Raw genomic sequence first — 19,764 nt, 5'->3', positions numbered from 1 at the left:
ACAGTCAGACAGTATTTAGAAGCAAAAAACAGAACTCTGATTTCTTTTCTAGAACAACAGACATTAGACATGCATGACTCTGCTCAGTATTTCTGTTATCTCTGGGGACCACTCTGTTCTGTGATGCTAAAAGGGTTAGATTTTGCTTACACACACAGGCAAATGAGGAGGGTTTACATAAGAATTTCCATAAGCCGGACAGCACACATCTGGCAAAGTCATTTTGCAAAGACACAGTTTTGCAACAAAGGCTGTGTGTCTCTGCAAGTGTGTGTATTGAAGGCAACATGCAGGGCAGGGGCTGATGAGGTGAGAGGATGTGTAAGCTTTTATAATGTGTACAAATGTGCCGCAGTGGTGATTTACCTTGTCTCCTTTGTACCCAATCTCCCCCTGCTCTCCAGGGACCCCAATTTCACCCTGACGGAGAGAGGACAAGACGAATGTGCGCAGGAAGATGGATGAGGTATGGATAGAAAGAAAGAGAAATGAAGAACATTAGGGGGAATGGTAACTTTCTACTTGATTAATCACATTCCACATTTTCAACAGACAATAATTATATATTTGTACATTATGAACATTCACACACAATGACTCTAGTTCATTGCTTTAGCCAGCTTCTTCATGAAGTGTCAGTCTGTCTTAACAAGCCAATGTTCAATAGATTAATTATGACAGACTGACTGTTTTAGCCTTGGTCTGATTCTTCTATACAAATGTTAAGCAAGAAGTGTTAATATTACTGTGGTCTTTTATTCATAATTGACATTATACTGTTGCAGTGCCCTTCAGGCAGTCCCCAAAACTCACTTTATTAACCCTGAAAGGACCTATATTGGGGCTCTCCATGCCTCTTTCCCAATAATCATTTAAAAATTTTACAATTCTGTTTATTTTGGTTTTCTTTTATAATTCTGCTGGGTCATCTAACTTCTTGTGTTTCATATTTAAAGTGTATTATTTGCATGGTTTTACACTAGGGAAATATTCTTACTGACCCTCTAGCCAAGAGTTAGATGAGAAGATAGATAGCACTGTCATGTCTATACAGTAAATATGTAGCTGGAGCCAGCAGCTTAGCTTAAGACTGGAAACAGCTAGGCTAGCCAGGAAGATGCTGAGCTAAGTTAGCTATATGACTTTCTCGGCAAGCACAAGCACATTTCACAAAATCAATTTAAGTTTATTCAAAGACAGCCTCCCTATAACTGCCTAAAAATGAAAGATTGAGTAGATTCCTTCAACACATTATACAAATGATTTCATGAAAACGACACAGACAAGACTCATACTGGTGTATATCACAAAAACAGCATCAATCATCAGCAGTTTGTATTGCAGTGGTTGACTGATGGACCTAATGAAAACATGCTCTATGTCTACAGGTAGGACAGAGATTGCTAAAGTACAGTGCAAAGGAGTACATATCCATCACATGCTGCTCAAACACAGTCCAATAACAGGAATATTCAGATCACCTTATCACCTTTCAGTCCTGGTTCTCCTGGATTTCCGGGCACCCCCTGGAACAAGCACCAAGAGATGGATTAATTCACCAGAACAGCTGTTTGTGAGTATTATTAACCAGCAACTCATCCAAACTCTGCTTATTTTCCCCTGTCTTTTTTTATATCATGCATAAAATAACAAAAAGTCAGTCCAAACAAGACAATGCAAGATAAGAGGGGGAAGGTAACAGTTTCCATCTGTGTCTGTGTGAGATTACCTTCAGTCCATTAGGTCCTGGAAGGCCCATCTCTCCCACAGGTCCCATATCACCCTGAAGCCAGAAGAGGGGACAAATAAGAAAAATGTCCATATTCAGCGGTATCATATACACAGAGTACGAGTAAACACATGGCTAATTTACAAACACACACACTGAGTACACTCAGTTCACATCGGCATTTGTTACTGTAAAAGCAAGAATAAGCTTCATTGTCTTGCTTTCCAGAGTATCCATATGGCTGTCACACTGCACATAACACAAAACAATGAGAGATAATGTCTGGCCAAATTTGGTCGATAAGGAATAGATCTTGCAGTTTGAAGCCAAGATTGTGCTGCAACGAATAAATGCTTGAAGCAAGATCTGTCCCATCACTGGAAAAGGAACCAGCACTGGTCTTCATTGCTCAGAGCAGAAGAAAGACAGAACAAGATTATAGTCATAATGGCAAGAGATAACTGTATTTTATTAAGTTATGCAGGCCAATTAAAGACTTGATTGGATTAACTGCTTTCTTGTCAGTGCGCGAAAGAAAGAGAGACTGTATTGTGGCCATGTTTACGAAATTGCTCAAGAAATGCATCCTCTCCACAGAAAAGCATAATGGGCTGCTAGTAGTTATCTTATTTTCACTCTCTGCAGCTCGGCATTTTCTGCTTGCAAAGGCCTACAGGGTGGCCTTGGCTCAGCACATTAAATAACTGTCTCTCTGTGAATACTGTAGTAACTGCATGTGTGACAGGAGATGTTATTATAGTATATATGGCAAAAAATATCCCAATAAGTCACCTAATTTGGCATTGAGAGTTGAGAAGTTGAAAAATGTCTTCTTCAGCTGGGAAAATCTTATGCCTGGGAATAAAATCTTTCTCAGAATCCTATCAGAGTCATTTGCCTCTAAGACCTCTGCAGACCTCTAGAGGGCCCAGTGATACTTAACTGTCTCAGTCTTGCTTGTCCAAATTTCAGAAATGCATGAAGAAACACAATATATCGTAGTGTATAATGTCATTAATTTAATTCTCATTTCTGGATTTGTCATCCTGTGCCTGCCAAAGGGGGTACCCAGGGTCAGTTCCTGACCAGTATAGCAACCTTTCCAACCTCCATCATCCTTCATCAAGATAGTATGTGTGTATGGCCTAGGATACATATTTTACACTGAGCAAGAGGGGGAGGAAATTAAGAAAGGCAGAGAGAAACAAATAAATAACAAAGTGGTATCTCGCCTTCTTCAGAAAAATGCTCAATTTCCTCTATCCTCTGATTTTCAGAGCCAGACTAGTGGTCTCCTAACACTTTGCCTTCTTCAACAGTGGCCTGGCTTCACTCAAAGTAAAGGCCCTCAGCCCGCAGACAAGGGTGCTTGTATATTTATATCTTTGAAGTGCAGCTCAGTGCTGCTGGTGTGTACTGTACATTATACTGTCGGGTCAGATGGATGCAGAGGACACGGAGCTCAGAGCAGAGCTGTAATCAGAGAATCCTCCAATTACAGGCCTACTACCACCACCGGTGGCCTAGAATAGACCGGGAGGAGTGGCAGCGATGGGTGAAAACAGGACACGACAAGAGAAACCAGGGACATGTTATAATCAGACACAATTATGTGGCTGTCGGACTGGGCAGGCATGGAGGGCAAGGTGACAGGTGGGCGGTAGGGGGGGTAGTTCCTGCTCAAAAATAGTTAATAACAGAGAGATTTAGGAGGAAAACAGGATGTCTTGTTAAGGTTTTGTGTGATTGATCAAACAGTAAATTGCTGTCAGAAAAGGAAATGAGAGGGACAAACTGCATAATTCAGGCTTCACAATAATGGTAAAAAATAATCTCATCCATTCCAAAAGTCATCCACTTTCACTATTTATGGACAGTGGTTAGTTTCCCACTTAAGTGGCTGGCAGTGTGAATGATGATGAGAGCTAATTGAGAGTCTTTTTTCAATTAAGCAGGCATATTCTGTTTCATTTAAACATACTCTTTATGGCTATGTATTTATGGAGTAAGTGTCTGGGAAAACACAATGTTTAAACAAAAGAGAGCACACAGACTACACACTGAAACAAACAAAATTGTACTCACAATAAGTCCAGGAACTCCGTTTGGACCAGGGGCTCCCATGTCACCCTAGACAGAAAGGAGGAGAGAGAGTAAGTGAGATGAAGGGAGAGGGAGAAGGAGCAAGTTTCTGGGGTTATTGGCTCTTTTTAAAACAAACATGCTCAGAAGAGTGGCTCAGTGTTCATCGCAGCTTATGAGAGGGGGCTGTGTGCATGCATGCGTGTGTGTGTGTGTGTGTGTGTGTGTGTGTCTGAGGTGAAGGTGGAGGGGGATGTGAACCCATCGCCCCATAGTGGCTTTTTCAGATCTGCAGGTTTGTTTTCCCTCAAAAATGAAAAAGAATGATAGATAGAATTTTCTAGACATTCATGGTCCCCAGAGGATGTATCTTAATGACTTTGGTGAGCCTCTGATTGGGGTGCGACCAGAGGGTAAATGTTTTCGCTAATCCTGTGAAATATTTTAGCATCTACCAGATTAATTGGTACAAACATTCACAGTTTCAAAATGATATATTCTACTGACTAGCACCATCATCATTGGTTTATAACCAAATGACAGCAAAACTAATGACATTCTCATCAATGTCAACTACACTTTGTTCTGTGCTAATTAGTAAATGTTAGCATGCCAACATGCTATATTAAAACAGTGAACTAGTACTGCATCACAGAGCCACAAGAGACTGGCTGAAGACTCTTGTGTGTTCAAGATAAAAGTTGGATTTCCTGCTTTTTTCCTACATTCTTTATTTTATAAAAAAAGAACAGACAGTGGAGCCTCCTCCCTCTCAGACGCATTCCCCTAGTGTGCTCTTATGTTTTGCATGACAAGTAAAAAGCACGAGACTTTCTTTTTTTAAATGAATAGACAACAAAGAGTGGATTTCATAAAAACATTGCACAGATTATTATAAATATATCCTAACATCTGATCCGTGTGATGCACTCAGGAGATGAGGTCTTGTGTTCAGGAAAAGAAAGCAGCAGGGCTACAAAAGGATTCATTAGGAGTGTAGTTGCCTGCTGTACAAGACTGAGCCATCAGAGAACTGAGGGATGTGTGTTTCTTCAAATATGAATGCGCTGTATGCTTATTATGAGTGTGTTTAAGAGCAGCTTGCTGATCTGTTTATGTTTTTAGTTTAGAGCTTTCCACTCTGACTGATGAAGTGCTACATTTGTAAGGATGACAACAAATATCTCAGTGAAAATGCTAACATCAAATATTCTGATGTCTTCCATATGGACAGAAACATGCGACAGACTGTGTTTGTTGACCTATCGTAACTGAACTGGGAATAATTATTCAAAACGACATCCTATTACATCATTTACTATTCTTGGATATCACCCCCTAATAATTTGAGTGTGCGTGTGTGCGTTGGTGGCCAGTTTACAGTAGTATTGGAAAAGGTTGCATTTAGAAGCCAAAGCGGCTAACTGCCCCTTAATACTGGAGTGCCAAGTAAAATTATCTACAACAGAGGGAGGGATGGGATGAAATGAAATACAGCAATAAAACTTGTCCAGAACAGAAAAAGAAAGAAAGAAACTTCAAATAAAACAGAAAAACAGAGGCAAACTGCTGAACTGCCAGATGATTTACCCACCAGCACTGCCAAAATGTCACAGTACTAAAACACCGGGGGAGTGTGTGTATGTGTGTGAGTGAGTGAAACCACAGCTCTCAGTTTGTGTGTTAGCGTGTGGTAGGGATGTGTGTTTGTGTGTGAGCATGCGGGCTGGGTATGTATTTAGGTGCATGATTGTGTGTGAGTAAGAGGGTGTGTGACATACTGGCTCCCCATCTGGCCCAGGTGGTCCTCTCTCCCCAAAGTCCCCTGGAAACCCCTGTGGACAGAGAGAGGAGCTGTTATGTTCGGCTGCACATAAAATGCCACAATCAAACTCAGACAGCCAATAAATTAATAAAATTAGTTTCTCCTTTACTAAACCTGCGCTAACTAATTTTTTGCTATTTGGGGCCAGCAGAAACAAGTTGAACAAACCAGTGAATAAAACAATGATATACAGTATGATCACCTTTTAGTTTTATGGAGTAACACTATTATTTATCTAGAATTGTGTTTCTGTCTGCCTGACAAATATAAGTCCAATATTCAAGGGGCTATTTGTAAGTTTTCTCAGTTGCTGAATGTGTTTTTTTTTTTTTTTTTGCCAGGAGGAGGGTGGTGATGGTCACTTGCCAAGAACTTCAGCTATTGTTGCATTTACAATACAAGAGGTTAGAATATGCCCTCTGAGCAGCGCTACTTCTTCAGGGCAGTCTGGATGCTACAGTGAGTTGCCATCGGAAAGTGATGAGACAGGCTGGCTAGGTCAGGGCTAGCTGCTTAACATACTAGAGGCAAAACATTAGCATTGCTTTCCACCACCGGAGACAGCTCTTGGCGAGTAAAGGAATAAAGTTTGAAGCTGAACTTACAAATTCTGTTAATTCTAACATTGGCTATGTAGTGGTGCCAAAACTTACAAATAGCACCTTTAATACTTCTTTTTGCTCTGTTTTTGGTGTTCACTAATTCCCTAGGGAAATATCTGGCTTTTAAGATGCTAGTTGCTAACTGTATCTGTCTGCTGTTTGGCACTGAGCTGGTAGCATAGTTTTACAGCCTGATGCAATGAGAGTGGTTAGACTGAACCAAATCAATAAAATTGCAGGCCAAAAAACAAACAAGAAAACAAAAATGAGCTGAAAGATGCTGTAAAGCTCAGACGAACTTCATCAATACAAGCAACTTCCAGCACATAATGTGATGTCATGCTTTGTTATTCTAAAATATTTTGGTTATAGCAGCTTTACTGTGGGCTACAGCAAACAGTGAAATACAATGCTAATTGCACTGACTGCAAAACTGTTGCAATAAAAAACACATCCCTCAATCATAGAATTAATGAAACTCATTGTTAAATATAACCAACATAACGCTTTCATTGAAGGAGGCTGTGTCTGTGTTGTGCTTGTTCAGTGCCACTGATGCAAATGTGAAGTAAATCATGGAGTCAATTTACAGGGCACATTTTCTCAAATATTGCTGTTACACAGCCAAGAGTGCTGCTACTGTTATTGAAGAGCAATTACAACAATTTCACTGAGTCAAATATAACATTAAACACAGTGTAATCTGAAATATGTACAAAATAAGAGGATAATGGCATAATTATAAGCATTAAATCTCTCAGATGTAGGGTGTGGGCAGCCAACTGTGCTAGTTAGACTGAATACACTTTCTAGATGCAACAAGAGAGACCAGCAGCCAAGAAATTATCCTGTCCATTTAGCAGTGAATGGGATGCTAATCTGAGCTATGCTAACAGCTGGTGGTGCTGCAAAGAGAAACCACATCTGCAGAAAGCACGAGGGCCAACGCACTTCAAACCGAGACCATCCAGAAACACTCATAATGTCTAGGTTCTGCTATTTTGGCCTCCACACATTGTTTCAAAATGCTAATTACTGAGATACCTCATGAAAATGTCAGTTATTTTAGTAAGAGTTGAGATGTTAGATATACAGCATGTATATTTATTCTCAAAATAAAATCTGCTGACTAAATGTAACTCTTTGTATTTGAGTTTGCTGGGGGTTTTTTGTTTGTTTTTGTTTTTTTGAAGAAAACCAGTCTGGGATAATTTTGACTCCATATTCAAAAAAATTGTGACTAATAGTGTATGAATGCTCCCCTATCCTTTAACTTAACTGATGTATCCCAGCAGGTCAATGAAGCCATCATAACTCAATGCTGTCATTGTACAGTGTAACAAAAAGCTATTTTCTCTCCCTACTAGGCTTCTAGAGTAGGTTTGGAATCGCCCCCAAAGAAACGCATCAAAGTAAAGTCACTGTTATGCATGGGGCCGCTTCATGGTACTAAGAAATTGTGCACACTGGGGGAAGCACAAGTGCAACAGAAATCAATGATGCATGAAAGTGACCCGAAAGATGAATCATACAGCTGTCACCGCTGCCGTACAAACTAAGGACAAATGTGGGAAACGAAGCTTTGCCAAGTACATCACTTAAAAAAGCCTTTGAGAGGAGTCAGACAAGCCTTTCATGTATCTTTGCTTTTAAATGATGTCAGACATCCCTGTTCTTCAGCTTTGAAATCAAAAAGGATCACACAACAGCAGCACACACTGTCAGATACTGGGATGATGTGGTGGAACTGCAACTGATGAACCTGATGAAGACAACCTCAAAAAGACAAACAAAGCCAAACCCTTAACAGTTATATGCAAGTTAAGTTGAAATGCAGAACTGTTGGCGATGCATTTTGGAAACTCTTTATGTTTTCCAGTGTTTTGATATATCAGTTCCCTCATCACTGCTAGATGGCAGACTATGTGTGCATGTGTGTGTGTGTTTTTCCTCGACAGCGTACTGTAGTTATGGCCATCAAAATGTCTGGCTCCAGTTCAGGTGCTTCTTCTTTTCTTTCTCCTCCATCATCTTAAGTGTCCTCACAAATACTTTTTCCATGCAGGGGGATTTAAATTAGATGACAATGATGATGGTGATTTGTGTATTTTCCAGTCATGTTTACAAAGTTATTTGAACCTGTAGCCTTTTACAGGTTTTGAAATCATTAAAATTACAGGACTGTTCTATTACTCTACTCTTATTCTTTAGTAGGAATAATGTTATGCATTATCATAACTAAAGACAGGACCAAACTTTGATAACAGCACTCCCATATGAATACATTTAATGCCAAAACTATGAAATGAACTTGGAAATGGAATCAACTGAATCATGACTCTTATAATGCAGCCCTTTTTGTGTGGGGAGAACACACACAACACAAAAATCAAATGCATATGCAAATACTGTATGTCACGTGTAACATGCCTCACACATGGAGACTTTACATCCAAAGTGACTTCCTAAACATTTGTCTGATTACAGAATGAGATGCAGTTCTCAAAGCCTCACACTAAACTCACACTGGCTTGCGTGTGTTTAGACGTTTTGCTCTATAAATGCCTTATTTACTGAAAAGCCAATAAGCAACAGCTGCAGAATGATCTCAGCAGTGAGTTTCAGGGTTACACAGTCTTTCTGAAACACTCTGTCAAACTGACTTTGAACACTATCTGACACACACAACAGAACCGACTGACTTCCTCCAAATGGCTTGGCTCCATGCTGGGGGGGACCAAAAAAAAAAAAAACTCTCTACTCCAACAAAAGCCTTTTTCTTGCTGTATCCAAGACCCCGACATGCGGCTGGTGGGACTCTACAGTCTTCGGGCTGGAGTTAACCCTTCCACCAGCCATGGAAATACTGAGCTGACTCAAACAATGACGTAAATGCAGACCTTATAAATTTTCACATGTGTAGGTGTTGGAGTCTTTGCACCAAAAGCTCTCAGTATGACCCAAATAGAAGAATGAATTATAAACCTTCATATACTAAATACTAATTTATTTCACTGCCTCATTTGACTGGTGTTGTGAGCCTGCAGCATTAAGTAGAATATTGATTTGAATGTTGTTTGACATGTGTCACCATCTCCCATTAATAACAGATGATACATTCGAAGTCAACACTTCCAGCACAATTCATCACACTTTTGAAAGATTATCTGTAAAGTATGTTGAGACAAAACTTTACCGGCCTACCCATCTTGCCCCTCTTCCCTGGTTCACCGGGAATTCCCTGGAAAATCAAAACAAGAGATAGTATAGAGAGAGTAGAAAACATAGCAGAAAGGAGGAAGAGAAATGTTCAAGGAAGACAGAAAAACAAAGAGGAAAAGAGAAAGATATGCATCGTGTAAAAACCATATCAAAACCAAAACACAACACTCTTGGGCATAACTGATTCAAAGCCAAAACACACAATTATAAAGCCATAGCTGTAAGCCTCTCTCAACTTCTGCTTCAACAGATGTGAGGAACAGCTGACTGCAGCCTATACAACATTTTTCCAGCCTATTATGAGGGATTTAGGCCTCATCTTGTACATATATATGTTAGATAAACACCAGTTTCTCCCAGGAGAACACAGGCAGACACCGTCTGTTGTGTGCAGCTATGGTATGAGCCATCTCGCTGGCTGGCTGTGGAGGGGTCCTGATTGCAGCCTGCCCTACGCTGACGCAACCCTCTGGAGCATGTCACAAGTAGGCTAATCGCTCCATGTTTTAGAGGCTGCACAGAAGGAGGAGGCCTTGATGAGTTCAGGCAGTTCAAAGGCTCTGAGAGGGGGGCTTTTATCATATGAGTCATCAACACTCCCACACAGCTTTATACAGCAGCATCTCGGACAGCTGGGGACTGTTTCTCTCGTTATAACAAGAACAAGACAACTGAGTGAAATAGCAGGAGAGGCCCTGTTGTTATCCCAGAGTGCCATTAGCTGGGTTTAATTGGTGACTGTGCATTTTTCGCAGTTATAACCAAGAGAAATATACATTTGACAAGAACTCACTCTTTCGCCATCAGGCCCAGGCAGGCCAAAAAGCCCCGGGATTCCAATGAAACCCTGCAGGAGAGGAGAGGAGAGAGGAGGACAGGAGAAAGAGGAGAGAGGAATACAGAATGTGAGTATTTGGATGCCGTAAAAATCAGCTGGAAGAGCAGCAACTCCCATCGGCTCTAGGGCTGGGTTTCGGGGGCCCGACCGTCCAGCATGGCTAGGGGTGGGCTTCCATGAAGAACCAAGCCATGAGGCAAGTGTATATGCCCATGGACTGCATGGTGCTGGCTTCCACGATGTAGTCCAAGGGCACATACCCTCACGCCAGGGATCTCTGAAGATAGCCAGGACCTCACGCTGGGCTGTCGGTACAGGGGGGAGACACACACACGGAGGAAAACAAGCACAAACACCACAACAAGTTGAACACTGGAAGAACAGTTGAGATGCTAGCTATAGGCGAGCGTGAGTTGAGTATGTACACAATATGGAGTACGCTGCAAAACAGAGTGCAGAGTATGTGGAAAGGTGGCTCAGCGAGAGAGAGAGATGACTAGAATGCCTCCTTAACACAGCAGGGCCTCATACGGAGCTTAAACAGGAAATTCCAGCCAGTGGGGGCAGGGGAGGCTTCGGAGCAGCCAAGGGGAACTGATAAAGAACCTTTATTGGAACGCAACATAAAAATCACTGTTTGTATCTGTGAGTGTGTGTTTCTTTGTTTGTGTACCTAAAGGGTGTGTGTTTGTATGTGGAGGCTTATCGACAGCCAGTCTTTTCACTAAGTGTCTGTATACAGTGATACAATGTTTACATTACAAGTAAAGGGCTCCTACATTTAGCATACTATTAATAGTGGCTCACACTGGTTGAGTGAGTGTGTATGAATGTGTTTATGTGTGCAGAGGTGGATGCTAGTGCATGCGTGCTTTCACACATGCATGGCTCATGCAACAACAGGTTTACAGCACAAAACACCATTAGTTTGCAACTCTTAATCAAACACATTTCTGCATGTTTTACGGTCTCCTTCTCTAAATATTGTGGAGTAAAAGTGTCAGTAAGCTCTCAGGCTGACCTCCTTGCCTATAAACATATTCACCAGTCCTGTTAAAGCACCAGTATTAGATTGATAAAATCGAACTTGAGCAGCACCTTTGAAGGGAAGATGTTGAGATAACTTACCCGAACGCCTTTAGGCCCCACTGGTCCTATAGGCCCCGGTAAACCCTGAAAAACAAAGAGAGGATTCATTTTTAGCAGCTCAACACTTTTACTGGTCTATACCTGAAATAAGATTTAACCAAATACACAGTGAATATGTGCAAGTGTGTGCATATCATATTGTTAAAATGAAGCAATACTTCAGCAGTACTTAAGTGCAATATACTGTAATATATTCTTATACAGTAGCTTTGCAATAAATGGACTATTTCAGCTTCATGGTAATTTTTGAGGCTGTGGCTTGTGATGTTTTCTTGGACCACTTTATTCTTTTAAAATATTCTAACTCCTCTATGCAGTATTTACCCAGACATATTCCTCCAAGTCAGCTGTTCAACATAACCTAATTCCACTTGGCCATCTGCCCTTACTATGGCCCTGACTACAACTGTACCAGTCACAGCAGAGGATTTACTGCACCTGCCTGCCAGGATAACCTTTGGCACCTGGGCTTCCGACTGGACCTTGTTCACCCTGCAGGGAAGAGAGTGAGAGAGGGAGGGAGAGAGGGTGGGTGGGGGGAGTGGCTGATCAAAATTACAGTAACACAAACTCACAGGCGAGCCATTCTGCACAGTAGTGGATGGTTTCAGAGAGGGAGACAGGTCAGAGGGGAAGAGCTATTTAGCATGTAAAGAGGAGATGAATGAGTTTGCTTTGCATGGTAGTGGACTTTTGTGTTGCAAATACAAGTGCAGTTACCTGAAGAACCACCACTCTAGTAAGTGTGTAAGTGTATGTAGCTGAGTTGAGCTCTTTTTGCTTTGTTAACACAAACAAACTGACCAATCAAGGTGGTATTAAGCAGTTCCCCTGTTCAGCGGGGTAAAATAATCTTTTTGTTAATGGAGTCTGGTAGCAACATAGCAACAATTCTGGTTAAAAAAGGGATCTTCCCCTTAAATAAAAAAGTCTATGTCTGTGGGAATCCTATCCATAATGTTGTCACTTAAAATAATAATCCGAGCCTGTCAGTGGCAAAAACAAGCACTTTAGTGGACTTAATTTAGCATGGACAATTGCACATTGGATTACATTACAACAGGTGTTTGCAGTAGCTGGACACACTGTTCTTGCTCAGTATAGCACTGATTGCAGATTTGTGTCCCTGTCAATCATTTACACCCAAAAACATGTGAAAATAAGGCCCAGGTTAAAAATTACTGGAGTTATCCTTTAGGAATTTTATATGCTGTTGGATATTTTAATTTGGAACAATTCATTATATTCTACAGGCTGATCATAGGGTTTCATATAAAATCTTAATGTTTATAGTAACTAGTAATGATATTTATTTAACAAATGTAAATGTACGTAGTTACAGTCCACCACTGTAGAGTATATTACCCATTCCTGTTTCACTCACTTTTCAGATGTAGTCTGTGTATAGACCATACAAGTTAATTAGGAGTTTGGTTTGCATGTGTGTGTGTGTATGAGCAAGCATAACACACACACACACACACACACACACAAAAGCAGGTTGTGTCCAAAATTCGCAGAGCACAAGTGCACATGTATAACTTCCTTTGACACGCTCCGGACGTGCTGCCATGCGCAATGCTTGCCATTCCCTCTCTTGGATAAATATAGTGCATAATGCAGCCAGTTAAAACCAGACAAGAATTTGGCTGAGTGGGTTTTGGACCTACAACTGGCCAGCGGCGAGGAGGGGGCTCTGAGTGCGGCTTGTGGTGTATTACAGTAACAAAGAGTCATCAACACTTTATGCACACCAGCTGGCCTTTGCTCTCAATAACTGGAGAGTCCGTGCTGCCAAACAGTTGTGCTTATTACTCAGTCAGTGGTGCTGTGGTGATTCAGACTCAAGGCCGGGACTGTGATCAGCAGCAGCAACTCTGTGGGAAAGAGGGGGGCGTTTGAGGATGGACAAAGTTGAAGGACATGACGGTGAGAGAGAAAAAGTACTCCTTCTCTGTGATGAGTAGTACGGGAACTCCCCACGCTAGTGACGTCACCCTGAGAACGGGGACTTATTTTAAACTGAGTGACAACGAGGAGAATGTTCCACTCTGCTTTCCATGACTAAGGCCTTTCCTTAATACCAACAGTAGTATGACCCAGTCTGACTGAAAATAGCTCTGGACATGAGGTTGGATCCTCCATACTTAAAATAGTCCTGTTGGGCTGGACTAAACAGACAGAGTCATGTCTCCTCCCACTTGTAGCAGCAAATAAAAGAGTTCATTGAACTGATTTCCACAGTTTAAAGTAAGATGGACAGATAGAGGAGGAAGAAACTATCAGAGAAATGAAATGCATGCCTGAGCACATCCTGGTAAAATGCTGCAGGAGAGAGACTGAACACGAAATGACAAGTGGCAGGTCCAGAGCAAGAAAGTCAGACAAAGGGAAACTTTCTCCAAAGCTGCAGTGTAATAGCAGCAAGTGTGTCACTGTTGGCCTAGTTGGCTTGTTCCTGTTTCTTTTCTCTCTATTTTCTCTCTATTTGGCATCGCTTTCTGATATCCTGGAGAGCATCGCTGTAGCACAGGGCTTTGGCCAGATGTCTGTCCTCAGCAGTGCTTCATAACAGGCTAATCTAATCTTGCTGCCCTATGGGCACGCTCGGCACGCACACACAAACACACAGAGTGAGATGTTAAGTGACCTGGGAGTGGATGATGACTGTGGTTTTTAAGAATGAGGTAAGATGAGGGATTAGTCATCGATAAGGGTCTTGATGTGAATACCATGAGAGAGAAACATTACTGAGAGGCAAATGAAGGTAAATTCATAAAGTCCAGGTAATTGGGTGTACAACAGTTAAGAGGATGTAATATCTATAAGCAAGAAAGCAAGGAGCACAGTGAATGCCAATGCCAATGAATGCAAAAAAATTCTCTCCTGAGTGAAAGTTGCAGAGAGCAGATGGTTAATTGTGGTTTTAAACTAAACATGACAAGCACTTGACAAACAGTGGAACATTTCACAAATCTGAGGTAGAAAAACCACAAAAACCACCAAGTTTACAATAATAAACCTCGACCAAACTAATCTAAAACTGAACTTACTTTTCTTCACCATTTGTCATATTTCTATGAAGAAGTATGTGATCAATTTATCAGTCATTTTATTAATTTTATATGCCCATATAAAATATTGTAGAATTACATCATCTTGGCATGAATTACAAGGTATGAGAATGTGACCTTTTCATGTGTGATGTTAATAGGAGTGTGAAGAACTGCAGAAGCACAGAAGAACATCTAGTATCAAAGCCACGGAAAACAGTATATATGAAATAGGGCAAGATACTTACAGGTTCTCCAGGGAGTCCAGGTGGACCAGGGTAACCTTTCTGTCCCTAAAGAGACAAACATAAGACATGTGAAGTGAGTTGAAAAACAAAATAATGGAGAGGTGACAGAAAACACACAAATTCTAAAACAATTCACAAATGAGGGAAAAACCTGTCAAACACAGGAGAATTTCTCTTGTGTAGGAATGACAAATGGAGTTTTTGTAAAATAAAAAAAGCAAAGGAAAAAAACCATGTTACACTAACAGCACAGACAGACAAGTTCAGTGCCATATGCAAGAAATCAATCTGCCCTTCTGTCAAGGGATCAGACTTTCCACTGGCCTTGTTCACAGAGAAATTGTACTGGGGAGGCCGTGCCAGGATCATGGCATGTTGAGGATATAAATGCCTTCCTGTTTGAGTCAGATAGCAGGTCTCTCCCTCTGCCTGCAGAGCAGACGACAACACTGAAGACAGCCTGACATAGTGCTTTTCTAAAGTTCTGCTGACTGCAGCAACTCATACCCTCAACAAAAGAGCGGAGAAAAACTAAATCAAAGGTGGCCACAGTTTGATAGAGCGAGAGAGAAAGAGAGAGAGAGAGAGAGAGAGAGCGGAAAGGAAAGAGGGGGAAAAAACAAAATAAAAACAGAAGGGCAAAGAAAGGAAAGATTCCTGTTGTCCCGTTTCCCTAAACCACAGCTCCAAACTACTAAGCCAAGACTCCTAGAGTTCCTGTAAACCATCCTTTAGCTCTGTCATCTGACTGCAGCAGGGGAAGAGGACACAGCATCCCTCTACTCATTATGTTACACTGGCTGACGCATTCATACCAGCACTTTAAACTGCCTCTGTCAGCATTATACTCCACATTCAGTACTTTCGTAGGTACGGCAACTGTGTCAACAATACTTTTTGACAAAAACAAATAAAAATTCTGTACATCTCAGTTAGCTTTTTCAGTACAGACCTAATCTTTAAACATTACACAGTTCTCTCTGTATCTAAGAAATATCCAAGCATTCTTCTGGAGAACTTCTCTGCCTCGCTGTCACCTCACATCATCTGTTGCACATCATCACAAGACCACTAGGAGGAGACGAGCCTGGAGCTGGGATGAAAACAAATGAGTGATGCTCACAAAACAAATAGAGATGTCACCAGGTGTTGACAGACCACCGCCGTAACAGAGCAGCACATGCAGAAACGTGTGTGCGTTTCCCATATTTCTGTGAAGGCTCTATTGGTAGGCAGTGTTGTGGAGAGAACAGGGATGGATGCACTTGCAGACACATGGCGCCTGTGCCTGACCTTTCAAAATTTCCACTTGTAAATTCTACTATTATGATGATGGCCTGTTAGGCATTATAATAATGTGTTGATAAATTTGTGTTTGCCTAACTCACCAACGTACACATGTCTGAATCTGAACCTCCTCTGTTTATATGGATCTTTGCCATTTTTTCCATCTACTCCTTGACCTAACTACATTTTCAAGCAGCGACCCCAAATGCCTTTCTAATGGCATGCAAAAACACATGCGTATGTGTGCTTATATACTGTATGCATGTAGGCATAGGCAGGAAGAGAAACACACACACACACACACACGCATCCATGCTCACACACAAAGATACATGGACACAGTCATCTTATTACATGGCTTACTTAGAGTACAAACATGTGTAGAGGTTTATGTTCCCAAGCTGTGCTGTGAGGTCCACTAGCCACACACACAGACACACACACACATATGCTGTGGGTCCTGGGTATTAACCATAGCCTCCCAACCTCAGCTAGACCATCTCAGATCCTTATCTCACTCATTATGAGCTTGCTAATGAGAGCAGCCATTCCCACCGGTCCGCCTGTGTTTACAATGCCACTTGCCTAACGAGCATGTGTGTTCAATCAGATAAACCCACCAGAATGCTTTTCATTTACAGCAGCTCCCCGGTAGCACCCTGTAAGCAATGCCCCCCTCCATCTTACCCCACTAAGCTGAGGAGTGCCCCAGGGAATGCTAAGCGCATTTTAGCAAAAACAAAATAAAAGACATATTGTGTCTGCTGATGACACACCATCCCTCTGACGCCTTACCAGCCACTCATATGAGTCCAGGCCTCATGTCTGTTAACAACTGTGCACCACAAATGATGAATATGCGTCTTCCACTGTCTGCCTCCCCTGGACAGCGCCTTGGTGGCAGAAAAATACCAGTCACCTCATTAATCTTTACTTTCAGCTTTCTACCTCTCTCTCTCCAAAATCACTCACTACAGCACAGAGCCGGATGAATGCTTGGAGTAATTGTCCGGCTCCATGCATGTGTTGCACTTACAGCAGAACATAAACCCTCAGTCCCCTGAAACAAACGAATGCACAAACCTAACTGGACAATTTGGTTTGAAATTGACCCGGTGGAAAAAAAAAAAAACATCCCTCATCTCATCCCTGTCTGAACCGCAATTTCAGCAGCAATGTTTGCTCGCATGCAGTATCACTATTAAGCTACTAGCATGGTGGAAGACAGAGCAATGGTTTGTTGTACTTCTTGTGAAACATGCAAAGAAAATGATGGTTGATTTGAATTCTACCATAATTGCAATGTTGATGAGCATGTGGATTTGTTAGTTTGAAGAGTGGGCAGGAGCTAAAAGGAGAGAGTTTTGTTTGGAATGGGTCTGGGGAGCTTCAGACAGATTAATGCTGTACAATAAACTGTCTTGTATAAATGAAAGAAATGAGTGTGATTAGTACAGTCTAGCCACAGCAGGGAAATTACAGTATATCATTCTAATTTGTATTCATAGGATATTCTTAGTTAGGTTTGGACTAAATTTGAGAGGAACATTATCTGTTTAAAATCTGAACTCACAGTAGGTGGCAATAGCAAGTGGACTATCCACTATGAGGAATCACTTATGGTACATTTACACACAGAAGTGTGCATTTTCACTGTGAACTAGAAGAGGCAATGTCTATAAACAGTGTTAACCATACACTGACCCTTAAATCCTCACATGTGTATGGCACACACAGTAGTGTGTATGCAAAGTACAAGTAGGCACTTCTTGTAGACAAGGACCCAACATAAATGTGTCTCAAGACAGTTGTATTTTTCAAGACTGAAGTATACTAACCACTGAGTCTACATGAGTGTTTATTGATATGCTGACTAGCTGCGTACTCACTCTCTAACTGACCTTTCAGGACAACACTGTTATCTACCACACTAGGATCTGCTTGTTCAGTTCTTGGCACGCAAATTATTTATTTGATACATTCAACACTAGCTATTTCAACCACTTGTATGTTTAACTAACTGCTTCAACCATTCATCCATAACTCAGGGCTATTTCAACCATTTACTTTTAGCAAACAATTTAAACAATTACTTTTGGTTACTAGCCACAATAGGGTGGGTGGTATTGTTTTGCTCTTGTGGTCTGTATAGCTACCTACAACACTAGGATCTGCTTGTTCAGTTCTTGGCAAGCAAATGAAACAACATATTTCTCAAAATCTCTTGTAATCATAAAAAGGTGTCGGAGAACATCAACTAAAGCAGGTAGACATAATTAGATTTGATACCTACTGATAATTAATATCACACAGAAAGCAAACCCTAAAAATTCTAATGGTACTGAGAAAAAATATAACAAATACAAACTGTTCTCAGACCAAATACTTCCTCTGTAGGGTGTAAAAGTCAAAAATTGTAAGAATGTATATTTAAAACCCTGCAGCTGAAAGCTGAATTACAGTGCTACCAGACAGTATGTCTTGGCGTTCAGGGAGAAAAAGTGGAGGTAGTGGGAAAGACAGATGTGGAAAAGATAGACAAAAAGTGAGAAGAGACAGATCGACTCACAGTGGGAATAGACATAGAGAAAGGAAGGATGGAAGCAGTAAGGTGAGACATGTGGCTTGTAATGTGGCCTTGTAGTTGAGGTTTGGCCTCGTGTGTGTCCCCTCTCCCTGACCCTGCCTACCATACTGAAAAGCCATTCAGGCTCTGCTTGGTAGAACAAATGTTGTACAGAGCGGAACATGCTTGGCTTGTCTGCCGGTGTAAAATCACACTCTCCTATCACACGTTCAAAGCACCACTGCTTTTTCCATTAAAGTTTTCCATGGAAAACCAGCAGCCAAATTCCAGAATTCCCGGTCGAAGTGTCAGGCTAAGGCTGATTTAGAGCCTGTATTTATTCATGTGTGTGAGTGTGTGTGTGTGTATTTCAGGTGGAAGGGAAAAACACTGAGGAGAACAGAGGAAAAGCTGCCGTTGTCCCGTTTTCCTAAACCACAGCTTCAGAGCAGCGTGCCAAGCATTGCGAGACAGAGCGAGTCAAACAGCTAGAGAGGTATGAAGAGGAAGAAACAGCACATGGGTGTTTCAGGGTGGCCCGCTGCTGCAGCATAATTGCAATGAAAGCAATCGTCGCCTTTCAACATTGTATTGATGTTGCACCAGGCCTCCGTGTCTCAGTGGAGAGACCTGCATCAGGGAACGGCTGGGACTTTCCACCTGAGCCGACCGAAGAGCAACAGGACAAAGCCTGTTTCACGAGACAGTCTGAGCTACTACAGCACAGTTTGGACACTGACTCACACCTCAGTCATAGTACTGCCATGTGAAGGCATGTTGGATCAAGATTCATTAGAAGTAAGGGTGTAAAGCACAGCTGAGAACTATAAGAAGTCATTGTACGTTGTTGAGCGCAGGTCGAAAACGGGTTAATAAGCCTCTCTGTGTTTGTGTACAGAAAGGAAGCTGACTCCTTGTGGTTAATTTAACAAGTTTCCTCTACAGTCATCAAGTCTGTGGTTCATCGACCAATACCTGAGGCATGCTCTCATGATGTCAGAGTGTGTGTTGATGAAGTTGCTATGGCAACAACTTCCCACACATGAGTGTGTGATGTCATTCCGATAGACTCCTAATGAGCAGCCACAGTGTGCCCCTGAGCTTTATTAAGACAACTGACTGAGCCTCTGCACTGCTCATCTCAGTGTAGGCCAGTACAGTGT

At 41.6% G+C, this 19,764-nt stretch overlaps 1 protein-coding gene across 1 annotated transcript in view; it reads right to left on the bottom strand.

The window, feature by feature from the left end:
- col27a1a (collagen, type XXVII, alpha 1a) overlaps positions 1 to 19,764 on the bottom strand; it is a 68,184-nt gene that overhangs the window by 20,729 nt on the left and 27,691 nt on the right. The window contains exons 8-17 of the mRNA XM_018662514.2: positions 14,749 to 14,793; positions 11,886 to 11,939; positions 11,427 to 11,471; positions 10,254 to 10,307; positions 9,435 to 9,479; positions 5,593 to 5,646; positions 3,815 to 3,859; positions 1,730 to 1,783; positions 1,482 to 1,526; positions 367 to 420 (exon numbers count right to left, since the gene is read on the bottom strand). Of these exons, the coding sequence (XP_018518030.1) occupies positions 367 to 420; positions 1,482 to 1,526; positions 1,730 to 1,783; positions 3,815 to 3,859; positions 5,593 to 5,646; positions 9,435 to 9,479; positions 10,254 to 10,307; positions 11,427 to 11,471; positions 11,886 to 11,939; positions 14,749 to 14,793 (495 nt within the window). The remainder of the gene's footprint in view (positions 1 to 366; positions 421 to 1,481; positions 1,527 to 1,729; positions 1,784 to 3,814; positions 3,860 to 5,592; positions 5,647 to 9,434; positions 9,480 to 10,253; positions 10,308 to 11,426; positions 11,472 to 11,885; positions 11,940 to 14,748; positions 14,794 to 19,764) is intronic.

The sequence above is a fragment of the Lates calcarifer genome, linkage group LG9 (genome assembly GCF_001640805.2).
Source record: "Lates calcarifer isolate ASB-BC8 linkage group LG9, TLL_Latcal_v3, whole genome shotgun sequence".
NCBI classification, from domain to species: Eukaryota; Metazoa; Chordata; class Actinopteri; family Centropomidae; genus Lates; species Lates calcarifer.
The sequence above is the reverse complement of the archived record's forward strand: the minus strand, read 5'-3'. Positions and strand labels throughout refer to the sequence as shown.